We start from the raw sequence: 23,932 nt of genomic DNA on the forward strand, positions 1-23,932 counted from the left end.
CGATAGCACCGTCCACTTTTATATGCTTTCAATGGTAAAATAAACCGCTTATTACGATGCTCCAGGGCTGCGATATCAGATATAGCGATTGATTCCGGTTACAGCGCGCGCCAAAAATGCCAGCCACCGCTGGCTCTCCGCGGCATGCTGTGCCCCGCGCCACGCATCCCTTCCACCCCTCAGAAAACGACTCGACTGCGCCGCTTGCTAGGAAGGAAGCGAGAGGAGGAGCAGCTTTCCTTCCGAACTCCCCACCCGGAGCCGCCGCTTTGGCCTCGTCCGCGCGCCACTGGCGCACTGGGCGCACTGGCGCCACTCGCTTGCTCACTCGACTGTTGTGTGCTCACTGCTTAGATTATCTTTCTCCGACTTTGTTTTACGTTTCACTGCGGACGGGGCGTCATGGCCGATGTGCCTGCGGCGCATTCTACGCAAGATTGGGTCTGGACAACTTTCTTCATACAGACGATGTTGTGGAAACGTCCGAGTGCCTCAGTGATGAGGCGATTGTCGCGCGTGTACGTGCTGCTGACAGCGGTGAGACCGACGACTCCGACGACGCGGTTGAGGAGCCTATCCAGGTACTGTCATCGCAGGATGCCCAGCGGATGATACAGTCCCTCCGGGACTTTGTTTTCGCGAAGGACCTCCCGCTAACCTACGTGGAACATCTAGATGCTCTAGAAAAAGATGTGTGCCAGCTTCGCGTGAATCAATCAAAGCTGACATACTCTGGCTTTTCTGCAAACAAGTAGTTGCACTTGCACTACCTTACTTGCCTGCAAATAAAATGTTTTGATCTCTCTTTTGTCTTTTTTTTCTCAACCCGCTTATAACAATTATCGGTTATAGCGATGGTATTTTCTTGGCACTTGGATATCGTTATAAGTGGGCTCGACTGTAGAAGAATAAGGCGAAAAAAATGTATTATCTATGAACACTTAAAATTCAAACTTTTTTTGAAGTCTATTTTAAAATTGAAATTGCAAAAAAAGTGCTCTACACAGAATGAGCTCAGAGCCCTGGCAGTTTGAATGCATAAAAAAGGTAATCCTGACCTTATTAGTGAAAAAATCTGCAATTTGGTAAGCAATTTTTACTTTTCTAATTGCGTAAATTATGTCAATAAAGTTTGGTCGTAATTTACCCACCAATATTAGAAACATTTCTGTAAAACGACAGCCTGGTAGCTCCTTTCTAAGTGCCCAAAAAACAATAAATAAAATAAAGTTAAACTCCAGAAATGAAGATGGCAAGTGTGAGACTGCCGCATTACGTGGAGATTCGATTTAGTTTGCTAGGAAATATTTCCCTGTATTTTTGACCATTGACAGAGCTGCAACCTGCCATGGGACCTCCTGTATGCCGGGAGGAGGCCCCTGCCGTGGAGAGAGCAATTGGTGCAGTCACAGGAGACGGCAAGGTGAGAGCATCTAAAATTCAAGCAGCATGATGTGGGTTTGCTGACTGGAATCTTCCATAGTGCACTTCCTCTAGTAACTATCGGACAGATACCCCCATCTCTTCAGAGCGAACTCAGTGCAGAAAGCATGCAGGTGCAGCACTGATCTGACAAATGATAGGTGGTTGATTCTTCGAGAGATCGAACCTGCAGGTCCACTCAACATTTTTATTTTTTCCGTTTTTTTTTGTATGTGGCATTTTCACTACGAGTTAAAAAATGTTTCAAGATTGTGCGACGGCCGTGCTCCCACTGCGGACTGCATTAGTTGCCACCTTTGTGGTCCTGTGGAAGGCAGGCAAAGGGTAGTACGCCAAAAATGTTTCCTGTTTATGTCCACTGCACACCAAAGTTTATGTCCATTGCATGCAATTATTATGTGCTTTATGAATTAAAAAATTCACAACTTTAGACCAGGTACGACAAGTACTCATTTTCAGGCCTTCTACCCGAATATGTATGGCATTAGCGACTTTGAAAACTATACATAACATAGGCCAAGACATCTAAATTATTCCTGCAAAATATGAACTTCGAATAAAAATGGAAACATAAAAAAAAAAATTTTAGAAAAAAAAAACATTTTAGAAAAAAACTTGGGGTATATTGAAAAAACAAGCAAAAAAAAAACGGTCTCGATTTTTTTAGAACTTTGGGGTACAACTCTGCTTAGGCCAGGCAAAAAGAATGTACAAAAACATGTTGCATCATTTGCTTGGTACAAAAGTTCTGAGTGGTCAAATTGGCGGTTGCAAAGCGCCTTGACTCTGGCGTTTTTCGCTTTACCTCGCTGCTGGTATCTTTTTTTTTTGGAAAGAGTACAAAAAATTTTTGCCACAAATAAGAAATTTATTTGTTGTAGCTTGCTGTAATAAAAACTATTTTTCCAGAATTTTTGTTTTTAACTTTTTTTCTTGTGGTTGTTTCTTGTGGTTGTTTACGGGCACTCATAAAAGTTTGCGCTCCTTAATCGACACTTGGACTTCGCATGTCTCGTTTATTAAAACTGTAGGGAATAAAAGAACGACGCCTCAGGTACAAGGGTACGGGGCACTTGTGTTACGGCGAAGCCAAGGAGGCTTATTTACGTTTGCCAGTGAGGAATATAGGTGGTTCGCTGTCGCTGTCAGGAGTAAGATATGAGCTCACGTTTGCCATGGGGCAAACATACACATTTCCCTTGGCTCCGCTGTAACATCAGCGCCCCATACCCTCGTACCTGAGGCGTTGTGCCCTTATTCTCTACACTTCTAATAAACGAGATTCAAGCAGACTTCAGCCTAACTCCAGCACGAACAGTTGTCGATGCGCTACAACGACCTAAATATGATGGCTCATAAACGCCTCCTCCTTGAAGAATATTTAGAGAATCCACAACTTTGGGTGCATCAAGGTGGATTACTGTGACAGTTCAGCTAGACTCTTTTCGAATGCGCGGTGGCAGAGTTGGTGTTGGCGCGCCAGTGATGTCATCTGGACATTTGTGTGTTTGTGCATGTATGCCCAGGATAGGCACAGATGCAGAGCTTCACTGCACGTGAACTTTGACTCTGCCTGGTTCGTGGCCACTGGCGTTGGTCGTCAGCGGGGGAACTCGTCGGTCGCAACAGCATTGCGACCGACGAGTTGGGTCGCAATGCTGTTTTTGCCTGGCCTAAGGAGAGTTGTACCCCAAATTTTAACAAAAATCAAGACCATTCTTTTTTTTTTCAATATTAACATATTTTAAAATGTATTTTTTCAAAATAACTTTTTTCTATCTTTATATTTTTATCGGAAGTTCATATTTTGCAGGAATAATTTAGATGTCTGGCCTATATTATGTCTAGTTTTCAAAGTCGCTAAGGCCATCACATTGAGGTAGAAGGCCTGAAAGTTAGTGTATTTGTTGCACCTGGTCTAAAGTTATGAATGTTTTATATATTTCTTAATTCATAAAGCACATAATAATTGCATACAGTTGACTTAAACTTTGGTGTGTTACATGAAACAGAAAACATTTCTCACCTACCGCTCTTTGCCTGCCTTCCACAGGACCACAAAGGTGGCAACTAATGCAATCCGCGGTGAAAGCAAGGCTTCTGCACAATCTTGAAAAAAAATTTTTTTCTCGTATTGAAGACGCGTTTTGGAGAAAAAAAAGTTCAGTTTTGTGCGATGCATTTGTGTGTACATCACATATAAAAAAAAAACCACAAAAGATAAAAATGTTGAGTGAACATGCAGGTTCGATCTCATGGAATCACCCAGGTAACATATGTAACAATACACCATTGATCAAGCTTTTTTAAAACAACTCGCTACACCTGTTTGCTGAGTTGCTATACAGTCCGTGGATGGTGATCGGCGCGCCGCTGTGCAGCCATTGGTGAAAGTAAGTTAGAGAACTAACAAGCATAACTCGCAGGTGTAGCCCTGTCTGCTTACGCTTCATCATCGTCTTTTCCACCTTTGAACTAATCGTGGAAGCGACCAGCCTTGCGTATTATGCACAGTGAATGTGATTCATCATGAATGTCACCCCGGGAAGGAATGATATAGGTACTTCTCCACTTGAAAAAAGCCTGAAAAAAAAAACCCTGACACCTTGAGGTCGGCAGGTCTTATCTGAAGACAGACAACGGACAATAGTAAATTCATGGTACACGCCGTAACCTCTCGAATTCAATAACCTTTTCTTTCTTTTTCTGTTAGGCTTGCGGTTGCTGACCCGCCTCCAAAAATAACAAAACGGGCAACGAACAGACAAAAGTAAATTCCAGGTAGACACTGGGACACCTGTGGGTCACTAATCTTTTTTCTTCCTTGTGTTCATCAACTCCTGTTCATAGTAACGAGACAAAGTTGCCTGTATTTACCTATTCCATCCCCAAAGTGGCCGTCCATAGTCTGGACCTGCGAGTTTTCATATTAACGAGGAACAATTGCATGGCAAGCAACCACCAGTCCCAAACGTTTTGTCTACACTATCGGGGTCTATGTTAATGAGACATTACTTTATAAGGGGTCAATCCATAACCATAACTAAAAAGGGCTGCCTCGCTAAAATTAGGAAAATCTGAGCCATCAAGCCAATCGTGTGCTCTACGGCATGAGCTGCTGCTCCTAGCACACTGGCGCAACGCAGTGAACTTCGCTATGCTGGCACACGCTACTGCTGTGAAGCTTGACGCAGGCGACACGGCAAGGGTTCCCTATCTTACACCCATAGTACTCACGGATCCAGCAGAAAGAGAAAGAAAAAAGAGATAAACTTGCTTTTGCAAAAGTTAGACTCCTTCCCGAGCCGAGCCCAAGGTCATGCCCAGCTAGTCAAGACGCATGGTGCAGAGAGGCAAATTGAGGGAAATGGGTGGAAAACAAAGGGGGCTTTCACAACAGCCAGTCCATCTTTCCTTCTTTTTCTCCGATGCATGCATTCTGATGTCCTCGGTTTCCTTGCTTATACTAGCGACACTAGTTTATTTTTGCATGGAGTCCCAACAAGTTTGTGCACATTGGCAATTATGGCGTCGCTGCAAAGAAAGGTTTTGACTTGTAACTACAAGCTATTTCACGGTGTCCCAATTTGCTTTGACTGAAATTTGCACGTCGAACGTGCAGGCTACGTTGTCATTTTATTTATTTTTTATTTCCATAGAGGCCTGCATCGCTGTTCGGCATTATAGCAGGGGTGAGGACATAAGATCCATAAAATTCTAACAAAAAACATTGAAACACAAACAAACTTGTATAAACGTTAAACACGTCCCTCATTAGCCAACCTAATCCATTCTATAGTTTTGGGAGAAAAAAGGAAACGCAAAAACATCAGTCCGCCGCATCAACTGAATTTTCAGCTGATGATGATGGTGGTGGTGGTGATGCCATTGCCACAATGTCAGTGATCTTGCGAGCATCAAGCTAAAAAGTAGAGAAGGGCAAAATGCTAGGATCACAGATGCTATGATAAGACAAACAGGGTCTCCTGAGAATATCAGCTGGTTATCATATTAACCTTGCCTCTACGATGTAGCCCTTGCACCTAGCCACTCTCGTCAAGCATCACCGCTCTGCACGCGTGTGCAAGGAGCAGCAACTCATGTAGCCGAGCACCTGGGTTGGTGTAGTGGCTCGGAAATTTCTTTTTTTATAAATACCGTAAAATACGGGCAAGCGCCCACTCAAGATTTAGAGATAATCGCGAAAAAATGGGGGATGGGCGCTTGTCTGGTCATCAATTTTACATATCAATGTACTATGCATATTTTCTCAGATCTTACAAATTTTGGTATGGGCGCTTAGTGTGGTATGGGTGGTTGCACAGCATTCTACGGTAGGCTCTTCATTTGAGGAAACGGACGAAAAGAAGCTTGACTGCCGCTTGTTGTGTGAGAGTTGCTTCTTGTCTCATCGAAATGCTTCATAAGAGTGGTATCACTTGCTAAGATTTCCCAGATCATATTTGTCTTCCGCAGTCCCTCGAAAACGCACCAACAAGGTTTAACTGTATTTTCTTTCTTGGGCAGGTTCTTTAAACAAATCATGACACTCATGTTGTTATCTGCAGGTACATCTCTCGAACGAGGTGGCAATTTCGAAAAGCTCCTATGATACGCTCATGGCCCTCCAGAAGGACTCCCACTTCGTCAAGCGGGCAGCCGTAGCCATATGGTCCACCGAGGTGCTCGTTCAACGGAGCTTCACGGGAACGCTTTCCAATCGATGTATCGCAGGGGGAGGGGACAGGGTCCCACAGAAGCCGCTGACACCGCACAAGGTGGATGCACTCAAAAGTAAGCACATCATTTTTAAAAGTTCATTACAGGTGCTTTTCATATACCATGGAACCTACTTTTTAACATTCAAAGCAGCGAATACCCGTGACAATTTTTTTTCATTGCTCACCTGACACGGAGATAGGCAAAACCAATGCATTGGGGAGAATTCGTCTGCTAGCGGAGACTCCGAGCTCGCCAGGGGCACTGCGATCACTTTTTGCCCGCGATCCGCGGGAGTTGCCAGTATTGGCTTACATGGTATTTGATATGACGCTGGCGCGGATGCAGGCGGATGCGATTGCCTGCAGACGGAACATAAAACAAGGTACTCTTCGCGACTTTTTCAAGTCCAATTAGACTCAATAAAGCTAAGTTTTGTAATCTAAGGATGATTAAACTGCTTTATTATTCGGACGCTTTTTCGGTCTTTATGAAGTACAAAAATTGCTCGACGACTGTAATTAATATATCTCCGTTAAATAGGCCCTTAATTGCACAAGCAGTCTTATTCTTCGTGGCCGTCAATTCAGGCAAGCTAATATCCCCTAACGCAATTCGCTTTCTTTAATACTTTTTTCACTTAAGTGGAACGGCTTGTATGTAACATAAAGGGTGGTTGACACAGTCATGCCGAGCATAACCAAGTGCAGTGATGTGATTGCTGCGCCGATTGCGCCAAAATGCACCAAGGGGCTAACCCTGCTACATCCTGCTACATTTCGCCAAAATATGAGTAATCTGCGCCAAGCCTGCGCCGAAGGACAAATTTCGGTCACCTTTCAAAACCGGAACTAAACTGAGTACCGTAAATTAGCGCACGTGAGCTAGGTGGCGCGAGCGGCCGCCCGACACAAAGTACCCTGCATCAGTCGTTCGGTCTTGCGTGGTTTTTCCCGCTGTCTCTCGTTTCGCGCTATCGTTGTCTCGCGTTTTTTTTTTTTTAAATCAGCGATAGACATGTTTGTGTGCAGACGCTCCGAGGCTATAGCGTGCCGGGTACCATCCATGCCGTCATGCTTTGAAACAAAATTACGTTTTTGTGCGGCGGGAGTTGCTTTGAGAGCTGAGGTACTCGCTCCTGAAAGCAACAGCCGTGGGAAAACTATGTTTGTTCCCTGCCTGCTAGTCACCGTGGTCGCGCGACGTCAGGTGATGCCGTCCCCACGTCGCTGCAGTTATGGCGCTTTCTAAAAACAAACTATGTACCGCCACAAGTTCATCAATATTCATGTTCTTGTTTAAATCACGCATTACTACAAAAATCTATCTTTAGCTCAAAGACTGATGTGTCAAATATTGATTGCCTAGGTTTCTCTCGGTGAGCCTTCTTTCGGGAGGGACCCCGGTACGTGAAAAACCTGCCGCGAAAGAAAGTTGGTGAAAAAAAGTGAGCTAAAGCAAAGAAGGCAATGTCTGCACTGTGAACCCGCACAGCGCACTTGTTTGCCATGAGTTCAGAAGAACTTTTTGATCGTGGCTCGCGATGGCTTGCATCGATGTGCTCAGGTTCTTTTTTTTTCTCTGTGTTTAGCTTGTACCTCGCCTGATGGCCTGGCAAGCGCTGGACTGTTTTTTGTCGTATGCTGGACAGTTACATTTTGCAAACAATTTTGGGAATCACATGGCGACGGAGCAGAGTGGCATGGTTTCGATCGAAGAGCCATCTCCGCTCGCGCGACAATTTTGCATTGCATTGCAATCAGTTGGAGGCTGCTTTCGTTCATTCAATCAGTTGGAGACTGCTTTCATTCATTATAACTAGTCTACCTAAAACTGTGTTCTTTACTACTACGCTGGTCATTTTCAAATAAATTTTGATATGTGCAGTTTGGGTCGTATTTAACTATTATGGGTACATATATATGTATAATTTAACTGAAGCTTTGCAAAATATGTCATGTCATAGGCATTTCAGTTACATGTTGAAAGACTCCCAGGTGGTCTAACTTGACTATAATTTCTTTATTGCGGCGAGCAAAATGTCCTTCGTCTGTCCAGCACTTAAAACAATTATTTTTATTTTTTTCTAAGAATATCTGCTCCAAAATCCACTTTTGCTGTTCCCAAAACACTGTTTTAGCTGCTGCTAAAGCCACTTTTGCTGTTCCAAAACACTGTTTTGGCTGCTCCAAGGGCCACTTATGCTGCTCCAAAACACTGTTTTGGCTGCTCCAAAAGGTGCTCCAAGGCGGCTTAGGCCAATCACATCTCTGTGAGTGCGACCACGTCGGCTTACAACAAGATCTGCTATGCATCATCGGGGAAAAAGGGAAGCTCAAGGAGTCTCTACCCTGTCTTCACCGTCATCTGTGCGGCAGCAATATCTCCACTAGCTTATCAACATTGAGTCAACTTGTTGGGCATTTGCTCTGTCGGACTACAGAAGCAGTAGTAGAACAAGGGCGGCAACAACAACTTTTCTGCAATGTGACAGCATTCGGTCATCAAAATCAGAAAGAAACAATGGGCGCGTCTTCAGTCGAGGTCGCCGGTGCCCGTGTGGCTAAGTTGCAGTGCTCGCTGGATATGAGCTTTAAGTGCTTGTTGGGATGATTTGGTCTGCTAACTATGTTGCACAATGGGTGTCGCACTTTTTGTCATCAGTTAAGCTGAAAACTTCTGTTGGCATTGAACTAATGAGTGATTTTTTTCTCAAAATTTTACAGGCATTATGCCGAGGCAAAGGGCCTCTGCAAGGAGGAGATTTCAGGATCTATGAAGAATGTGCGGCTGTGGCTGTCGCAGAAGACATGTGAACTGAGGAGGCAGAGGGGTGCAGTGCAAGGACTGTCAAGTAATTGAAAAATCTCTAAGCGATAAAATCCACAGTGCATAAAGGAAAACAAAAACTGTGTTTGCACAATTTTACTCTTTTCACACAAATAGGGGCCCCTTTAATAATGTACATTTTAAAATTGGGCCCAAAAATCAACTCGAAAAACTAAACTAAGACTTTTTGGTGTAAGGTGGCTATCCTCACTTCCATAGACAACCTTTCTCGTGATCACATTTTCGTTTTACTTTTATGTTTTTAATTCTTAGCATCTGATTTCCGCGCGTGTACGGTTCTTTCTATGCATGGTCATTCCACGCCAAACGATCTAGCCTAAAATCGACCATTACGGATTCTGTTGTAAAAGTTTGCAGGCATTATGATTATATAAAAGAGCATTTCTCAACATATTTTGTGATATAAAATTGGTGCCACCTTGAATATTGTGTAAAATGCACCTTAGGGTATACAAGTTACTCTCTTTCCTGAAAATTTTCAAAACAAGGCTATCATTTAAACACAGTTTTAGCAAGTCAACGTGTCCCTACATAGTACGTTGAAATAGTTTTGATCGTGGCTTTTTAACTATCTGCGGTAGGGCAGCGGTGTTAAAAATTCCTTGAAATAGGGAGTTTTAGTAAACAGTTCCCATAAGCCCGATAACGATACCTCCTCTCCGACGGCCTTGAGCATGCGTTGTATTTTTATGGTATCGTTATCAGGCTCAAAAACAATCTGATGAAACTCCCTAATGATGCTATCCGCCATTTACTTCTCTGCAAGTGGGAAGGTCGTAATGCCTTAAAATTGCTTAAATTACTAGCACTTCACAAGAGGTCTTGATTAAAAGTTGTTTTGGTATATAATTTGTGTTAGTTTTCTCTTAAAATAATCATCAATATTGAAGGAATGGCAAAATGCTCAATATTCAGACTGATTAACTTGCAGAGGTGGTCGGTTTAAAATTATTAAAAATAATTACTTTATTGTTTTACATAGTTCAGAACCCAGACAAGAAATTACAGAATTTTAGAAAAATTGTTATTTCTGAAATTGAAGAAACAATTTCTAAACTTCGGTCCAATATGTGCCTCTTCCTTCAGCAGGGGCACGCACCATACATATATAGCGGGCCCTTAGCTAGTTTATATATATTTCAAGCCTTTGATATCTTGCAAATACGCTGTAGTATGCTTGAAATATGACTAACACATTCCTTGCAGTTTCGTAAAAACTGGACAATCAGTATGTTGCAAATGCATGTTTAGCCAATCACATGTTTAACCAATCACAGCTATTAGTTGCTCAGCAACTAATAGCTGTGATTGGTTGGTGGTAGGATGTTTAAGGATTAGGCACATTTATATAACTCCCTTTGTTTTCCAGAGACTGCATGCATGATTGGAGAAAACAAAACTGCTTTAAAACTGATGGCACATTTTTAAACGCCCTGAATGGAGAGCAGCGACTCCATTGGAGTTTCTGGTTGGTAACAAAGAATTACGCTGGGACTGTGATGGTGACTAGTTTGTAATATTTTGTTTCTTATTATGGAAGTATGTTCTATGAAACGTTCCATAGGCATGTAGCATACGATCTCCATTATTTTATCTGCGTGGTAAAATTTTCATCAACAAACCTTTTTAATATTCGGGAGGTAAATATGCTTGCGCATTAGAAATGGGGGTACTTTAGAATCGTGCAAACACTGTACATAAGCAGAAAAAAGACACATAAAATAATGTACCGAGTTATTTCCTGTCTTTTTGCTGCTCGTGTATTTGTTTTCTTTTACGCACTGTAGGTTTTATCAACTTGCCCAAGCCATCATCTGATTCATCCAAGTGTTCTGGCCAAAACGCCATGAAAGAGCCATGGACAGCCCTGTGTGCAAAGGAATGTGCACGAGTGTTGCGTGTTGCAAAGAAAATAAAATAGTAAGTTTCATTCTTTTTACCGTCTTTGTAATTTTGTTTCATGGCAGAATGAACACCTAAACCTTTGAAAATAGGCGTTCCTTTTGCACGATTTGCTAGCTGTTGTCAGCAGCAGTCCTTTCTACATCTAAATCATACCGTGCATGCATGACCGGGTCACCCCAGAGGACACTAGATCAGCCGGGTCACATTAGAACACACTTGGCAAGACACGTAACATGCCTCGACACCAGAACACTCCAAGACACCAGAGCACACCAGACCACGCCAAGACACCAGAACACGCCAAGACAATAGAACACACCAAGGCATCAGAACACGCCAAGACCCGTGTCTGAATTTCCGCTCTGATGTAAACGTCAGAAACACACCAGAACCGGGCTGGTGGATTTTTCAATAGGGTGCCATAAAATAGCCGTGGATCTAGTACACTTTACCGTGGGTGATATTTCGTGCATGATTGAAGTTGCTCGACGAAGCAGATTCTTGAAACTCGGTGTGAACGGTAGCCCTATATTTGAGGAACCGGCGAAACTTCTACGAAAGCGCAGCACCGAGAAAAAGCAGCGTAGCTCACATTGAAGGCAGACGCCGTACCGGCGTCTGCTTTTGAGGTTTCTATCAATGCGACTTTCGACGCGTGCTGTGCTGCTTCTCTCCGGTGCTGCGATTTGGTGAAACTTTCACCGGGTCCTCAAAGATCGAGCTACCGTTCACGCCAGGTTTTAACATTATGTTTTGTCAAACAATTTCAATGAAGAACGGAATATAAACTACCACTATTTTTGACACAGCGCTGTCTGCCATAGATGGATGGTAGTGGCTGCATCAGCTGTACATTGGCTAGCGGTAATATAACTCTACCAAAAAGTTGGCCGGCAGTGGCCGCATTCGCGGAGCGGGCAAACGCGGTCCAGCAAATAGACGTAGATATCAGTGACTAGACCTGAGAGGTGCGCCAAGCGCCGCTCGCTCCCGCACGCCTCTATCGGACGCAACACACCGATTGGTACCTCCTGATGGGCCCGTGACGCGAGACATTCCAACAAAGCTGTGACCTCAACTACCAGGTGGTATTAGAAAATTGTTTTATTTGTTTTTAAATTGCTTTTCTTGCATTTACAGACGAAAGACGGCTGTTTGTGAGCTGCTGTCATGAAGCAGTCCATGTCTACACAAAGAAATAGGCGCTAAAATTTTGCTTCCGTACCCCATTAAAGAAGAACAAAAAACTACTACTTTCCCATTCTTAATATTTTTTTTAACGGTAGCTATAGGGAGACTACAATAATAAAAATACCCGAACATGACACTCATCTTTCGATACACACAAGGAGTCAATGAAAAATGATATTGAAAAACTTCATATCCAAAGAAAGTTAGTCATATTTTAGATAGTTACAGTCAGAGGAAAATATCGGCTTAACGGCTGCTGTAGAGGTCACAGGCATTTAAGATACCAATGTTTTCTTAGAAGAAAACCCGAAACAGGAACAATTAATTTCACAGCACGGCGATCCACCGAAAGCACCCGTCTTGAACGGAGGAGATGCTAGCTCCTCGGCGTACGGGCAGCCGTCGATGAAGCTTTGTGTCGCGAGCTGGTGCACGCTGGTTCTTCGACATAGGGTTTCGAGCGAGGAGGCCAATGAAGACAGGGGCCGTCTTGTAAACACCAACTTCTTGAGAGGCCAGAGCTAGGTGGCCATCTTGTGCGCTGACTATATTCCATCATACATCAATCTTTCGCCACGTGATCACGCACCCGCTCATTCCCACACACCAAGGACTGAGTCAGGCGATGAAAGGGAGGCGGCTCATTGGTTCGGGGGGCTCGTAGTTCCCATTGCAGTCTCAGCCCAGAGCCGTGTATAGGGAAAGTTTGGTCAATGGGAGGCGCGGGCAGAGCCTGGGCGTGTACCAGAAGCAGAAAGTGGGCTTGACATTCTCTCTTGGCCAACCAGAAGCCTAAAAGAATCCCTAGCGGTAGTAGCAAGAAACTGTTTCAATCATAGGTATATGTTGGTGTATGGTTTTAATAAGCACGTAAGTGTGAAGTGTAGTGAGCCTTCATGGCCGAAAATAGGGTGCACGCGATGTTACGATCATGATCATGCAGAAAAATGTAAGAAACAAATGTGCCGCTAACTTTTTTCTGCTCATGGAGAGTGTGGCTGCTCGGACTGTAGATTCCCGGTCCGCGGCACACGGATTATGTCGATCGTTCCGGCAGTGGCACTCTTCCACCATAATTTCAGTTGACCGTGTTTGAAACATCACGTGCACCATATTTTCAGTCACCGAGAGTTACTCCTACGCACATATTAATTTTGTTTCTCGTGACCACTGCCAGGGTATTATTTCCAGCCTCTGATTGGCTACATTCGAATTTGTGAACACGCCCTGGAACACGCCCAGCCCGCTTTCGGCCAATGGCACCTCCTCATGTGTCTCCTAATCTTCCCAACGAATTGCCAAACTTTTTACATATATGGCTCTGTCTCAGCTTGGGGGTGAACGGAGTATAGAGCAGCATGTTTCAATGCAATGAAATTCCATTAACTTTAAAACCGGGTACAGCAGAACGACCGGCCAAGGGGAAAATATCAGAAGATTTGAAAGGCCACGTCTTGGAAGACAGATTGGTAAACTGAACGATCACGATCGTCGGAACACTGTGAAGAACATGAGGGGCTTATTTACTGTCCTGAAAGAACTGAAGGAACACAAGTGTTGGAACACTGCAAAAGACCTCCGAAGCTGCCCTAAAAAAAACTGAAAGAGCACGAGCACAAAAACGTTGCGAAAAACCGCAGGGGCTCTTTTGGTACCCAGAAACGAGTTAAACAGTCGAAAAAATGGGAGGGGCTGACAGGCTTGGCCGATGCACCAAAATATAGCGGTATCTCACGCGCCGCACTGTAGTGATCCTCTGGTAGAGACGCGACGATGGTGGTGGTTCGAAGATCCGGCTGCTACTTGGCAGCAGGAGACATCCAGGAACGGCCGGTAGAGCGGCAGCGCTATGGGGTGCCCCGACGGGTGACGAGGCAGAGGTGAATGACTTTTAGGTTTAGGTTGAATAAATCATTAAGCAGAACATCAAAACTGAAGAACGCAAACGGCAAAAAAGGCGCAAGTTCGGGCTCGCTCTGGCGCTTGTAAAAGCACCAATAGCGCCCGTGACGACGCAACAATCGACTGGCTGATATCAAGGAGCGGCCACGCTCTTCAAAAGGACCGCTAAATTCGGTTTCTTACCCTATCGCGTTCCGATTTTGTACAGCGTTGGCCGCAGGTGGTGCATGCTTTTCTATAAAATTCGCAGAGAGCGAGCTTACTTGAGAAAACAGTAAAAAAAAAAAGAAAAAGGCTTAGCTCCTATGGAAACGCAGCGAAGACACCGGTCTTCAAACCACAGGGCGCCGAATGGTTTGAAGACCGGTGGCTTCAATGCTTTTTCATAGGAATTATGCCTTTTTCTTCTTTTTTACGTGTTCCTCAGGTAAGCTCGCTCTTTTCAAATTTTATAGAAAAAAAGCAGCACCTGTGTCCAACGCTGTACGAAATCGGAACGCGATAGGATAAGAAACCGAATTTTGAGGTCGATTTAAAGAGCCTGGCCACTCCTTGAATCACCCGATATTAAAAGCCACTTACTACGCTTCCACTGCATTTCAACCTGCTACTGAATTGGAAAGTTCGCACACTTCATACGTACAGCCAGGAAATCACAATCACGACGAGTGCAGCTCAGAAGTTCAACCAGTCCCAGATTGATGAAAACAGTACGGGGGACACAGTAACATACCTCTGAGCATGTTTACCCTGCTGATTCTCGTTCTCGGTGTTCAATGGTTCAACACGATCAGAGATACAACTAATCATTTTTTTAATGTTCTTTGCAATAAAATACGGCAAAAAGATATCCTCACCTCAGTTCGGCAAACAACCACGTCGTTCGTTTTTGCTATGATGCCACAGGTACTACATCATACCTCCGTCCACATCTGTCGAGGCTATCGTTGCTGCTCGCGCTGACAAAAAGTTTATCCACCAATTTTCGCGAATTGAACAACATATGTGATCTTGGCGAATCTTAAATGATCACGAGAGTTAAGGAAGAATATAATTTATACTCTTTCTGTAGATAACTATGTCACTAATATCATTTACGACTGCCCGCACGTGAATATCGAATTCGAAAGTGACCACCCGCGTGTCGTCACCTGCAGAAAGATTGTCATTCCACAGCAGTTTCCGGTCGTCACTTTGCCCAAAGGTTAGTAACTCGCCTTTTGGGGTAGTCAAAACCTGCAAAGCGCCAGGGTAGTCATTTTTTCTTAGAGTGTGTAATGTTGCCGCCAATGAGAGTGCCAGCAATGAGAGTACGTCACGGCCTACGCCGGTTGGCGTAGGCCGTGACGGGACCAGGAGAGTGAGCAGCAGCTGAAACGAGACGACGAAATACATAGGCATCTTGATGGAACAGTTGCTGCCAGGCCCACTGCGTGACACCGCTTCTGTTCAGCGATGTCCTCTTAAGTCCGCTTCATTATATTGATAGGCCGCGTGAAAGCAACCAGAACACGATCCAACAAGAGTATCTCTTCCATGATATGATGTATGAATAAATAAATGATGTAGGCTATACCTTTTGCATAAAGCTGTTTCTTTTGCCAAAAAAAAAACAGGAAACATTTGCACTAACCCGCTTTTAATGGCGCTATAACTTTTGCCTCTCGCGATGTCTCCACGCGCGCAGATAGCCAAGCGGGCAGCTCGCCCTTGGCAGAATGGTTAACTTGGTTGGTTCCCGCGCAAAGGGGCCGAGGTTCGATGCCTGGGAGTGGACATACATATTATGTTATTTCTGTTAATATCGCGTTCCGGTGTATCCGAAAATATTTTGTTTATTCGAGGTTCAAACATTCTACGTGCCTAACCTCCTACGCTGATTGTTCCCGAAGCCCACACGTGTACATAAGGGGCTCCACGGGGCACGCCGGAGTCAGTCCCGCTCCAGTGCTCAATCCTGAGGTTAGCCATTAATGCCGGCGACGCTAGCATTATTTTTTGTTTTGGGCACAATTACGCCCCATTCAACATTTAGTCTCCTTCATTCGTTGCCTCATCTGTTGTCATTCGTGAGATTTGGTGGAGGTGCTGGGTACCACATTCCATGCCCGTGAAACGTACCACTGAGAATGTTTGTAAGCCTTGATCTTTTTCAAGTACCGGAAAGTTTGTCCCCGCGGACGAACCCTAAACACGAGCCAGCCGCCGCAACCAAGGCCAGTTTTCAGAGTACGGTCAACTTTCAGAGCAGCGGAGGAAGACAAAGACGCTGACAATGGGGACCGGGACGGAGAAGGCGCCAGCTGACCTTTGCGTCGTTTATATGCCCTTTGCGTCTCAGACAGCGGCACCGTTTTACAGCGGGAATCACGATGACCTGAAAGATCGGCACAACCAGTACGACCGATTGTCGCGTCAAACAACTGGAAAACAGAACAGCGCCTGAAGAACCTCTACTTTGCATTACAAAGCAGCGCTAAGCGCTGGTTGCAGAACTATGAGCCAGCGTAACATTTGTGGGATGTCTGCAGGAGCGAGTGGCTGCGGATGTTCACCACTCAACGCAGACGGGAGAGGGCCAAGAACATTCTCCCAATGCAAATACGGGCCCCTACAAAACCGTTACGAGCTTTGTTGAAGATCTCTTACCCCTGAGCAGCCGTGCCGACCCACAAGCCACTGACGACAAGAAGTTGCGAGTCCTCATACGCGGGGTGAGAGACAATATTTTTGGAGGCCTCGTCCGCCACCCGCTGACAACCGTCGAAGTTTTCGTCACTGAGGCAATCCACAATGAGCGCGTCCTCCAATCTCGCTCTTCCCCATACAGTGACATCCAGGCGTCGCTGCACCAAGCCTGCGTAGCGGCGACATCACCCCTGTTACCCCGGATATCCGCAAAAGTATTTGCGCCATCGTCTGGGAGGAACTCAGAAGGTCGCTGCCAGACGCTAGTCGTCCTGTGACCCTCTCCCCTGCCGAGGCTGTGCGCGAGGAAGTCCAAAGGGGGGTTCCACTTAAAGTGTTCTTCAACATGAGCAACGCCGGAAGAACCGTGGTTTTAGCTACGTCTCCATGGCCCGACAACCGCTGCAAGCTAACCGACAAGCCAAAGCGCAACTCCGACGAAACACTCCGATGCCGCACTACCGTATGTACTTGAGTAATATCCGCACTATTTATGAACAAGGCCCCTTGCTTCTACTTCCCCGCAAAGCACATATACAGACAATCATCGCGTTTCGCATAAATAACATAGGGAAAAATCAAATCTAGAACACGATTCTCCATACAAATGCGATCCTCATAGATGGCGTCTCGTCGAGAGGATGTTATCTCTGTCCTGTAAACCGCTGGAGTCATGCTGTCGATCGCGGTGATTGGCAATCCGCATGCTTCGCGCAAAAGCGAACCCTCGGGTTTTCTTCATAAACTCTGCGGCTATTACTCGAGTAAATACGGTATCCCCGAGGCCAAGAAGATCGGGCCCACTCCTGCTCAGAACAAGCTGCTTATGGGAAGAACATCTGGCGAACGGCCGACCGGCAGCCCCTGTACGCCCACAACGGGAAAGCCGACCACATCTACCGCCGTTTCCACTACCACCAAATAGGGCTTGCTCGACTTCGATTTAAACGACCCAGGTTTTCGCTACGTTGAGTGACCGCGAAAGATCAAAGAGTACCTTCGACGACCTTAGTCTCACACGCCTGCCACTCGTCGCGGATACTGGTCGCCGTCACCACGACGTCCAGCTTCGCCGATGTACCGACCCCCACGTGAGAGACTGTCGCTTTTGTCGCGCCAGAAAAACTAAGCGCGGCAACCCTTGGAGGTGGATTTGCTGTTGACGGACGACGCAAAGAGCACCAAAAACGATGGGGACCCGCCCCTCGACCGACGCCATCCACGGGAGCGACGCTTCTGCAACGGTGCCCACCAGGCTCAACGTGATCATCGACGGCTCCGACGCGTCGGCACTGGTGGACACCGGAGCAGACTGCTCCGCCTTGAGTGGGAGGCATTCACGCCGCGTTCGGTAAGTGACAACGCCGTGGGATGTCCCTGAAGTACGACCCGCCGGAGGGCACCTTATCACAAAAGCCGGGAAAGGCACTGCTCACGTCGAGATCCACGGTGACACGTGCTCTGTGAACTTCGTTGTTAGGAAGATTGTGCGAGGGGCGTTATCCTCAGAATGGACTTTCCCTCCAAGTAGGTGGCGTCATAGACCTCAGAGCAAAACGGCTGACACTACGAGAACCTGTTCGACCACCGGAGGAATCCAAACCGATGTCATCCGCGGTCCCAGTCCGCGCAAACCACGTGAAATTACAGCCGCGTTCGTGTGAATGAAGCCTCAACCGCGGTGGAAGCGTGCTCGAGGGAAGCGTCAAGCTGCTTCAAGAATGGAGTATTCGTTGCGTAAGGGGAGCAACAGAACTTTCAGACGGGCGAGCCAAGGTCCCGGTTACGAATTTTCGACAAGAGCCCTACACCTTTAGAAAGCTACCGCCGTGGGCCACATTGACAAACTCCGGAACTCAGCCGCGGTCGCTGCACTTTCTGCAGACCCGACTCCAACGCAGCACAAGAGGACGCTGCCCTCGGAACTTTACATTGACCCGAAGCTTCCGTCTACTCGACGAGAAAAGCTGCTTGACGGTCCGTGCGAGTTTGGCGAGTGTTTCGCCACTGCGTCAAAGGTGCGAAAAACAACGACAAAGAAGCAAAGCATCGTTATTCACGACGAAGCACACTTGTTCACGAGTCGCCGTACCAATGCTTTTTGAATAAAATGGAGGTGATCTTAGATCAACCGCAGGAAAGGCTGGGCAACGACATCATTCAACCATCAAGAAGTCTGTGGACGCCCTCAGTCGTCCTTGTAGAGAAGAAGGACGGGACTCTGAGGTTCTGCCTGGGCTATCATCAACCGAACACTAACTAAATATTACGTATATCTGCTCTCTCGCATCAACTAAACGTTGGACCGACTGAGCCACTCCCGAAGTTTTTTGTTGAGGAACCTGAAGAGTGCTTACTGGCAGATTGAAGTCGACGAATGCGACCGCGAGGAGACTGCCTTTGTCACTCCCGATGGACTTTACGAGTTCAAAGAGACGCCGTTTGGACTTGGTACAGCACTAGCCAGCTTCCAGAAGGTCATGGACACTGGGCTGGAAGGTTAGATATGGCATAGGTTCCTCGTCTACCTCGACGATGTATTGTATTTTCACAGGATATCGACAAACACCTGAGACAACTTCGAGCTGCGCTTCAAGTCAAGACCGCCGGCCTGTCACTTGAACCTACAACGTGACAGTTCGCATATAGTGAACTAAAGATCAGTAGCCACGTCATGAGCAACAAAGGTGCTTGCCCTGATCCCCCCCCCCCCTACCAAAAAAAAAGAAAAAATCGCGCGGCGTAGATTCACGTTGCCATCTGGCAAGAACGCCGTAAGAAGATTTGAAACTAAACATTCGAGAGAAATCTTTGGTTGGGAGACACAATAATTAAAATAGGCAACCAACCGACTCCTAAACATGTAGGAGCCCTACGTTTTGAACCGACTTGGTTCTTCGTCAAGGGTGACTGTGGCTGTTGAGGAGCGCCGTTTTTCGGTCTTTTTCTTTCAGGGATGTGGCGTATTTCTCGATCTTCTTCTTTCACGGATGTGGCGAAGCCCGTTTACATACACTGCTGGTAAAACCCCAAGGCACCTATTTATGTTGCCTGGCGTCGTTTGAATGTGCGAGGACTCGATGAAAAGCCTATGTCGGTTGTTAGTCGCTGCGTCGATAATGCTGGTGTTGTCGAAATAAGTCTAGTAGTCTTTGGCTTCGCAGTGATCAGCGACAGCGCTGCGCTTGTGGTTGAGCTTGCGAACGTCGTTTTTGTGTTGGCGTATTCCTTCGTTAAAGTTCTTTGTCACGCCGATGTAAGTTGCTAGAGATTAAGCACAAGGAATATTATAAACCACGCCCTTCGTCTTTTCTCTCGGAAGGCTATTTTTGGGTGGGGCATGAGTATCTCAAGAGTGAACATTGGCTTGTGGGCCTCCCCGATTCCTTCTTTAGCTAGCACGCGTGCAAGCGCCTCGCTTGTTCCTTTAAAGGGGCAATGCAACAATTTTTGTACTTTGCGCAAATACCGCTAAGAACGGATCCCTGACGTTAATGACCGACCAAACACGCGTTCGTTTTAGAGCGCAGCTCTTAGGGCTCATTCACACTGGAAGCGGATCCGCGTTCGCAAAGCGGTTGCGAACGCGGTTGTATAAGGATTCAGTACAATTGCACGCGCACACGATGACATCAAATGCGCGTGCAATTGCACTGGATCTTTATACAACCGCTTTCGCAACCGCTTCGCGAACGCGGATCCGCTTCCAGTGTGAATGGGGGGTTAGGCACCCATTCCCGGCTTCAGCGGCGTCGGCGTCGCCGTCACCGTCGCCGTCGGCGTAACCGCGCGGTGCATTATGGGTAAATTTCCCCGCTAAATCTTGCGAAAAAATTTGCCCGCTAAATCTACCGGAAAAATTTCCCCGCTAAATCTAGTGGAAAGATTTCCCCGCTAAATCTAGCGGAAAATTTCCCCGCTAAATCTAATCGGGAAATTTTGTTCACGTGACCTGGGGAGTCACGTGACCCCTCCCCCCGAGGTCACGTGACACCCCAGGTCACGTGACCTCCTCCCGAGGTCACTTGACCTCGGGGGGGGGGGGGGGCACGTGACTCCCCCCTCTACGGGGACCCCCCGAGGTTTCGTGACCCCAACAAGGTCACGTGCCCTCCGGGGAGGGGTCACGTGACCCTTTCCCCTATGTCACGTGAGCCCCCCGAAAAACCGTGGCCCTCAGTACCCTTCCCTCCTCCTCCTCAAGAGCTGCGCTCCAATTCGGCGTTACAGGGAGTGGTAAACGGCTTTCACTTTTCACCCCAATATATAGAAGTCCCAGAAAAAATAAAGAAAAACAAGCAGCGTTCACCCCCTCAACTCGCAGCGAGAATAAGCGGCCACGTGATCATGAGCCGATTAAATGCCGCAAATGTTAATGATAGCCACGCGCTGGGGTTCGCAAAGCACGGGACACGCGCTGAGTTCCAGACATTGTTATGGCTCGGCTATTGTCGTCATTGCAGCGATTGGTCACGGGCCACTACCCGAATGCTTCTCGAGCTAGTAATTATCACGAGCCCAAATCGAGTGACCACGCAATGCTCGGATCCAATCTATGGACCGCATTCAAATATCGTCATTGGTGTATACTGCGATCCCCACGTTATGTCATCAAATTATGCAAAGGAGAGATCGAATGAAAATGATCGTTCTTGTCCTTGAAATTACACCTCAACAAAGAAGTTTCTTGGCCAGTGGCGTTGCGTGCGAGTATCCTTGAGTCCCACTTGCGCCAGTAAGCTCGTGTAAAGTGAAAAACACTCGAATTGAATATCGTTGCACCGCCCCTTTAAAGGGGCACTGACACATCAAAATCATATTTTTTTTTTCATTATCTGAAATGATTGAAAACGATGCCGGGACATTACTCTCCAAATTCAAAATTTGGGAATTCAGTATTTGTGGATTAAAATACAATAATATTTTGGGGGGAGGGGGGGGGGTTGTAGGGATATTTAGACAGCGTGTAGTTGGTCAGCCATTAAAGTTGCGACGAGTCAGAGGCTGGAGATGAGCAATTTAGCCAGTGCAGTACAACCGTTAGCCTGGGGTCTTTAACCTGCACCACGCAGTAGTGATACACGACCGCACGCCTGTACGATGCTCTTCCAGATCGAAACCGGCAGGGGTGGGGCTCGAACCCAGGATCCCTGGGTTCTGCAGCGCGAGCTTTCGCTCCACGCGCGTCGAGCTGGGTGTGCGCTTTAGCCCACTCGGCCACTGATCCCCCCAATTAAAAGACAATTTCCAAATGCCGAGTTTGAAGTTCCCGCGCGATCCCCGCCAGTGCAGTGAGTCGAATTTTGCGGTCTCCTGCGACTCGACTTTCTTTCGAACCTCCGCTCCCCGCTATGAAGCGAAGCACCGTCGTCACCGCGACCCGAAGCGAGGAGGAGGTGAGCAGGCGGGACAGAAGGGCTCCGGCGCGGGAAAAAAAACGGTTTCTTCCCCGACTCGCCGATCATCCTCTGCTCGAGCGTCGCCAAGTTTTCCGAGGGAGGATACAAATCCAGGAAGCGACATCACGCTGAACTCTGATTTTTGGTATTTCAAAAAGAGGGGCCGTATTGCGTTCGCAATAGACCCTTTCCGGAATTCAGTGGCATCTGGATAGCTAGGTTCGACATTGTACATGTACCTTTTTTTAGTACACGGAAGTGACGTCATCACGTCTGATTGGTTGGAAACAAAAGTGACGTAATTTCCCTAGAAAAATGTGGGCGGAGTCGGCAAAACTGGGCGGAGTCGGCTACCGGACGTGACAACAAAATGACGTTTGGTTTTGTACCGAGTACGTTTCAAAAGGTACTTGCTCGGAACTAGGTGTCATTGGCAGAATGTTTTCGGCGGCGAGGCGTCGTCGTCTCGTCACTTCGACTTTTTCTTTAATAGAGCTTTTTTTTTCGCCCGAAAGGCTGTATCGGGAACACCGCGAAGCATTCGAGCTCCCGGAGGAGATCTTTCGGAAGCAATACCGCCTGTCCAAGATCGTAGTGCGGTGGTTGTGCGACGAACTTCGCGAGGAACCGGAGGTGAGGAGAGTACGTACCTCGTGGACGGTCATGACTGTGGAGCTTCAAGTGTTTTGTGCACTGTGCTTCTACGGCACGGGGAGCTTCCAAGGGATGGTGGCGAGCGACGAACACGTAGCGCGCGACCAAAAGACAGTCAGCGTTGCGGCCCGCGCCGTGTCCGTCGCTATCGTGCGTCGTCTCGGGGTCCAGCGTGGCTGGATCCACTTCCCCGAGACGCCGAGCGAGAGGTTCGACGCGGAGAAGGGCTTCAGGCTGCTCGGCAGGATACCCGGTGTCATCGGTTGCGTGGACGGGACCATGGTCTCCATCGTCGGCCCGTCCGAGAACGACCCCACCGTCACGAAGGCGGCGTACTGGTGCCGCAAGTACTTCTACGCCCTCAGCGTGATGGTGGTAAGTACACTCATGTTACGTTGTCAAAACGCGCCCCAAATCTGTCGAAAAAAAAAAAACGTATTGCCGATACGGTTTAAGTATGCCGCTTTATGACTGCGGGCTGTGGGGTCTCACGACTGCGCGAGCGTGTGCTCTACGTAGCATGTGAGCCGTGAGACTCTTCTCCCAAAAATAATACTTATTTTTGGTTTCAAAACGTGCAAGCTTCCGTAAAAAAAAAAAAAAAAAAACATTATTTTTGTTTTAAGGTAGTTAGTTGTACCTTGCATCCAGGAAGGTGTGTTGACATGCATGTGTCAGACAAAATAACTTAAAGGTTCTGAAATTGCGACTGCTTTGTGAACCATAAGTACAATCTACTACTTGTGGATTCAGGTGATTACATGTCAATATCTCTCTCAATTTCAGGTGTGTGACGCCGACTGCCGGATAATGTGCATCGACCCGCGGTATCCCGGGTCGGTGCACGACTCCTTCGTGTGGCAATTTTCCTGGCTCCGAAACCAACTCGAGCAAGGGCAGCTGCCACGCGACGGCCGGTTCCTGCTTGGTGAGCATACTAAGTTCATTCCTTACGCACACGGTGGATCCCACTGCTTGAAAGCCACAGTACCACACGTACTGTGCTTGTTGTGAGGCACACAGACACAGTTGCTGGAACTCCTTGAAGTGAGACAGCACCCAAAGTTTGGCCATTAATCTCTGTTTATGTCCACATAACTCTCACACTCTGCAGGCTACGAAAGCCACACTACACCAGTCTCACGACAGTGATAGACTATGCAAGGCATGCGACCGCAGTG

General features: G+C 46.9%; 1 protein-coding gene across 1 annotated transcript; it reads left to right on the plus strand.

Moving 5' to 3' along the window:
- The first annotated feature begins 463 nt into the window (after positions 1-463).
- Positions 464-9,001, plus strand: LOC115325632 (BEN domain-containing protein 5-like). Its single transcript, XM_040210883.1, has 4 exons — positions 464-581; positions 1,335-1,423; positions 6,012-6,237; positions 8,889-9,001. The coding sequence occupies exons 2-4, from the start codon at positions 1,349-1,351 to the stop codon at positions 8,939-8,941; spliced, it is 354 nt and encodes a 117-aa protein (XP_040066817.1). The 5' UTR covers positions 464-581; positions 1,335-1,348; the 3' UTR covers positions 8,942-9,001.
- Positions 9,002-23,932: the final 14,931 nt, after the last annotated feature.

Source organism: Ixodes scapularis, unplaced genomic scaffold, assembly GCF_016920785.2.
Source record: "Ixodes scapularis isolate PalLabHiFi unplaced genomic scaffold, ASM1692078v2 PGA_scaffold12__126_contigs__length_90152505, whole genome shotgun sequence".
Classification (NCBI taxonomy): domain Eukaryota; kingdom Metazoa; phylum Arthropoda; class Arachnida; order Ixodida; family Ixodidae; genus Ixodes; species Ixodes scapularis.

Bases quoted from the DNA above. Each gene is read 5' to 3' on its own strand.
- LOC115325632 (XM_040210883.1), top strand. From the start codon at position 1,349: ATGGGACCTCCTGTATGCCGGGAGGAGGCCCCTGCCGTGGAGAGAGCA. The intron at 1,424-6,011 runs GTGAGAGCATCT...TGTTATCTGCAG, and splicing joins CAGTCACAGGAGACGGCAAG to GTACATCTCTCGAACGAGGT. The intron at 6,238-8,888 runs GTAAGCACATCA...AAAATTTTACAG, and splicing joins CAAGGTGGATGCACTCAAAA to GCATTATGCCGAGGCAAAGG.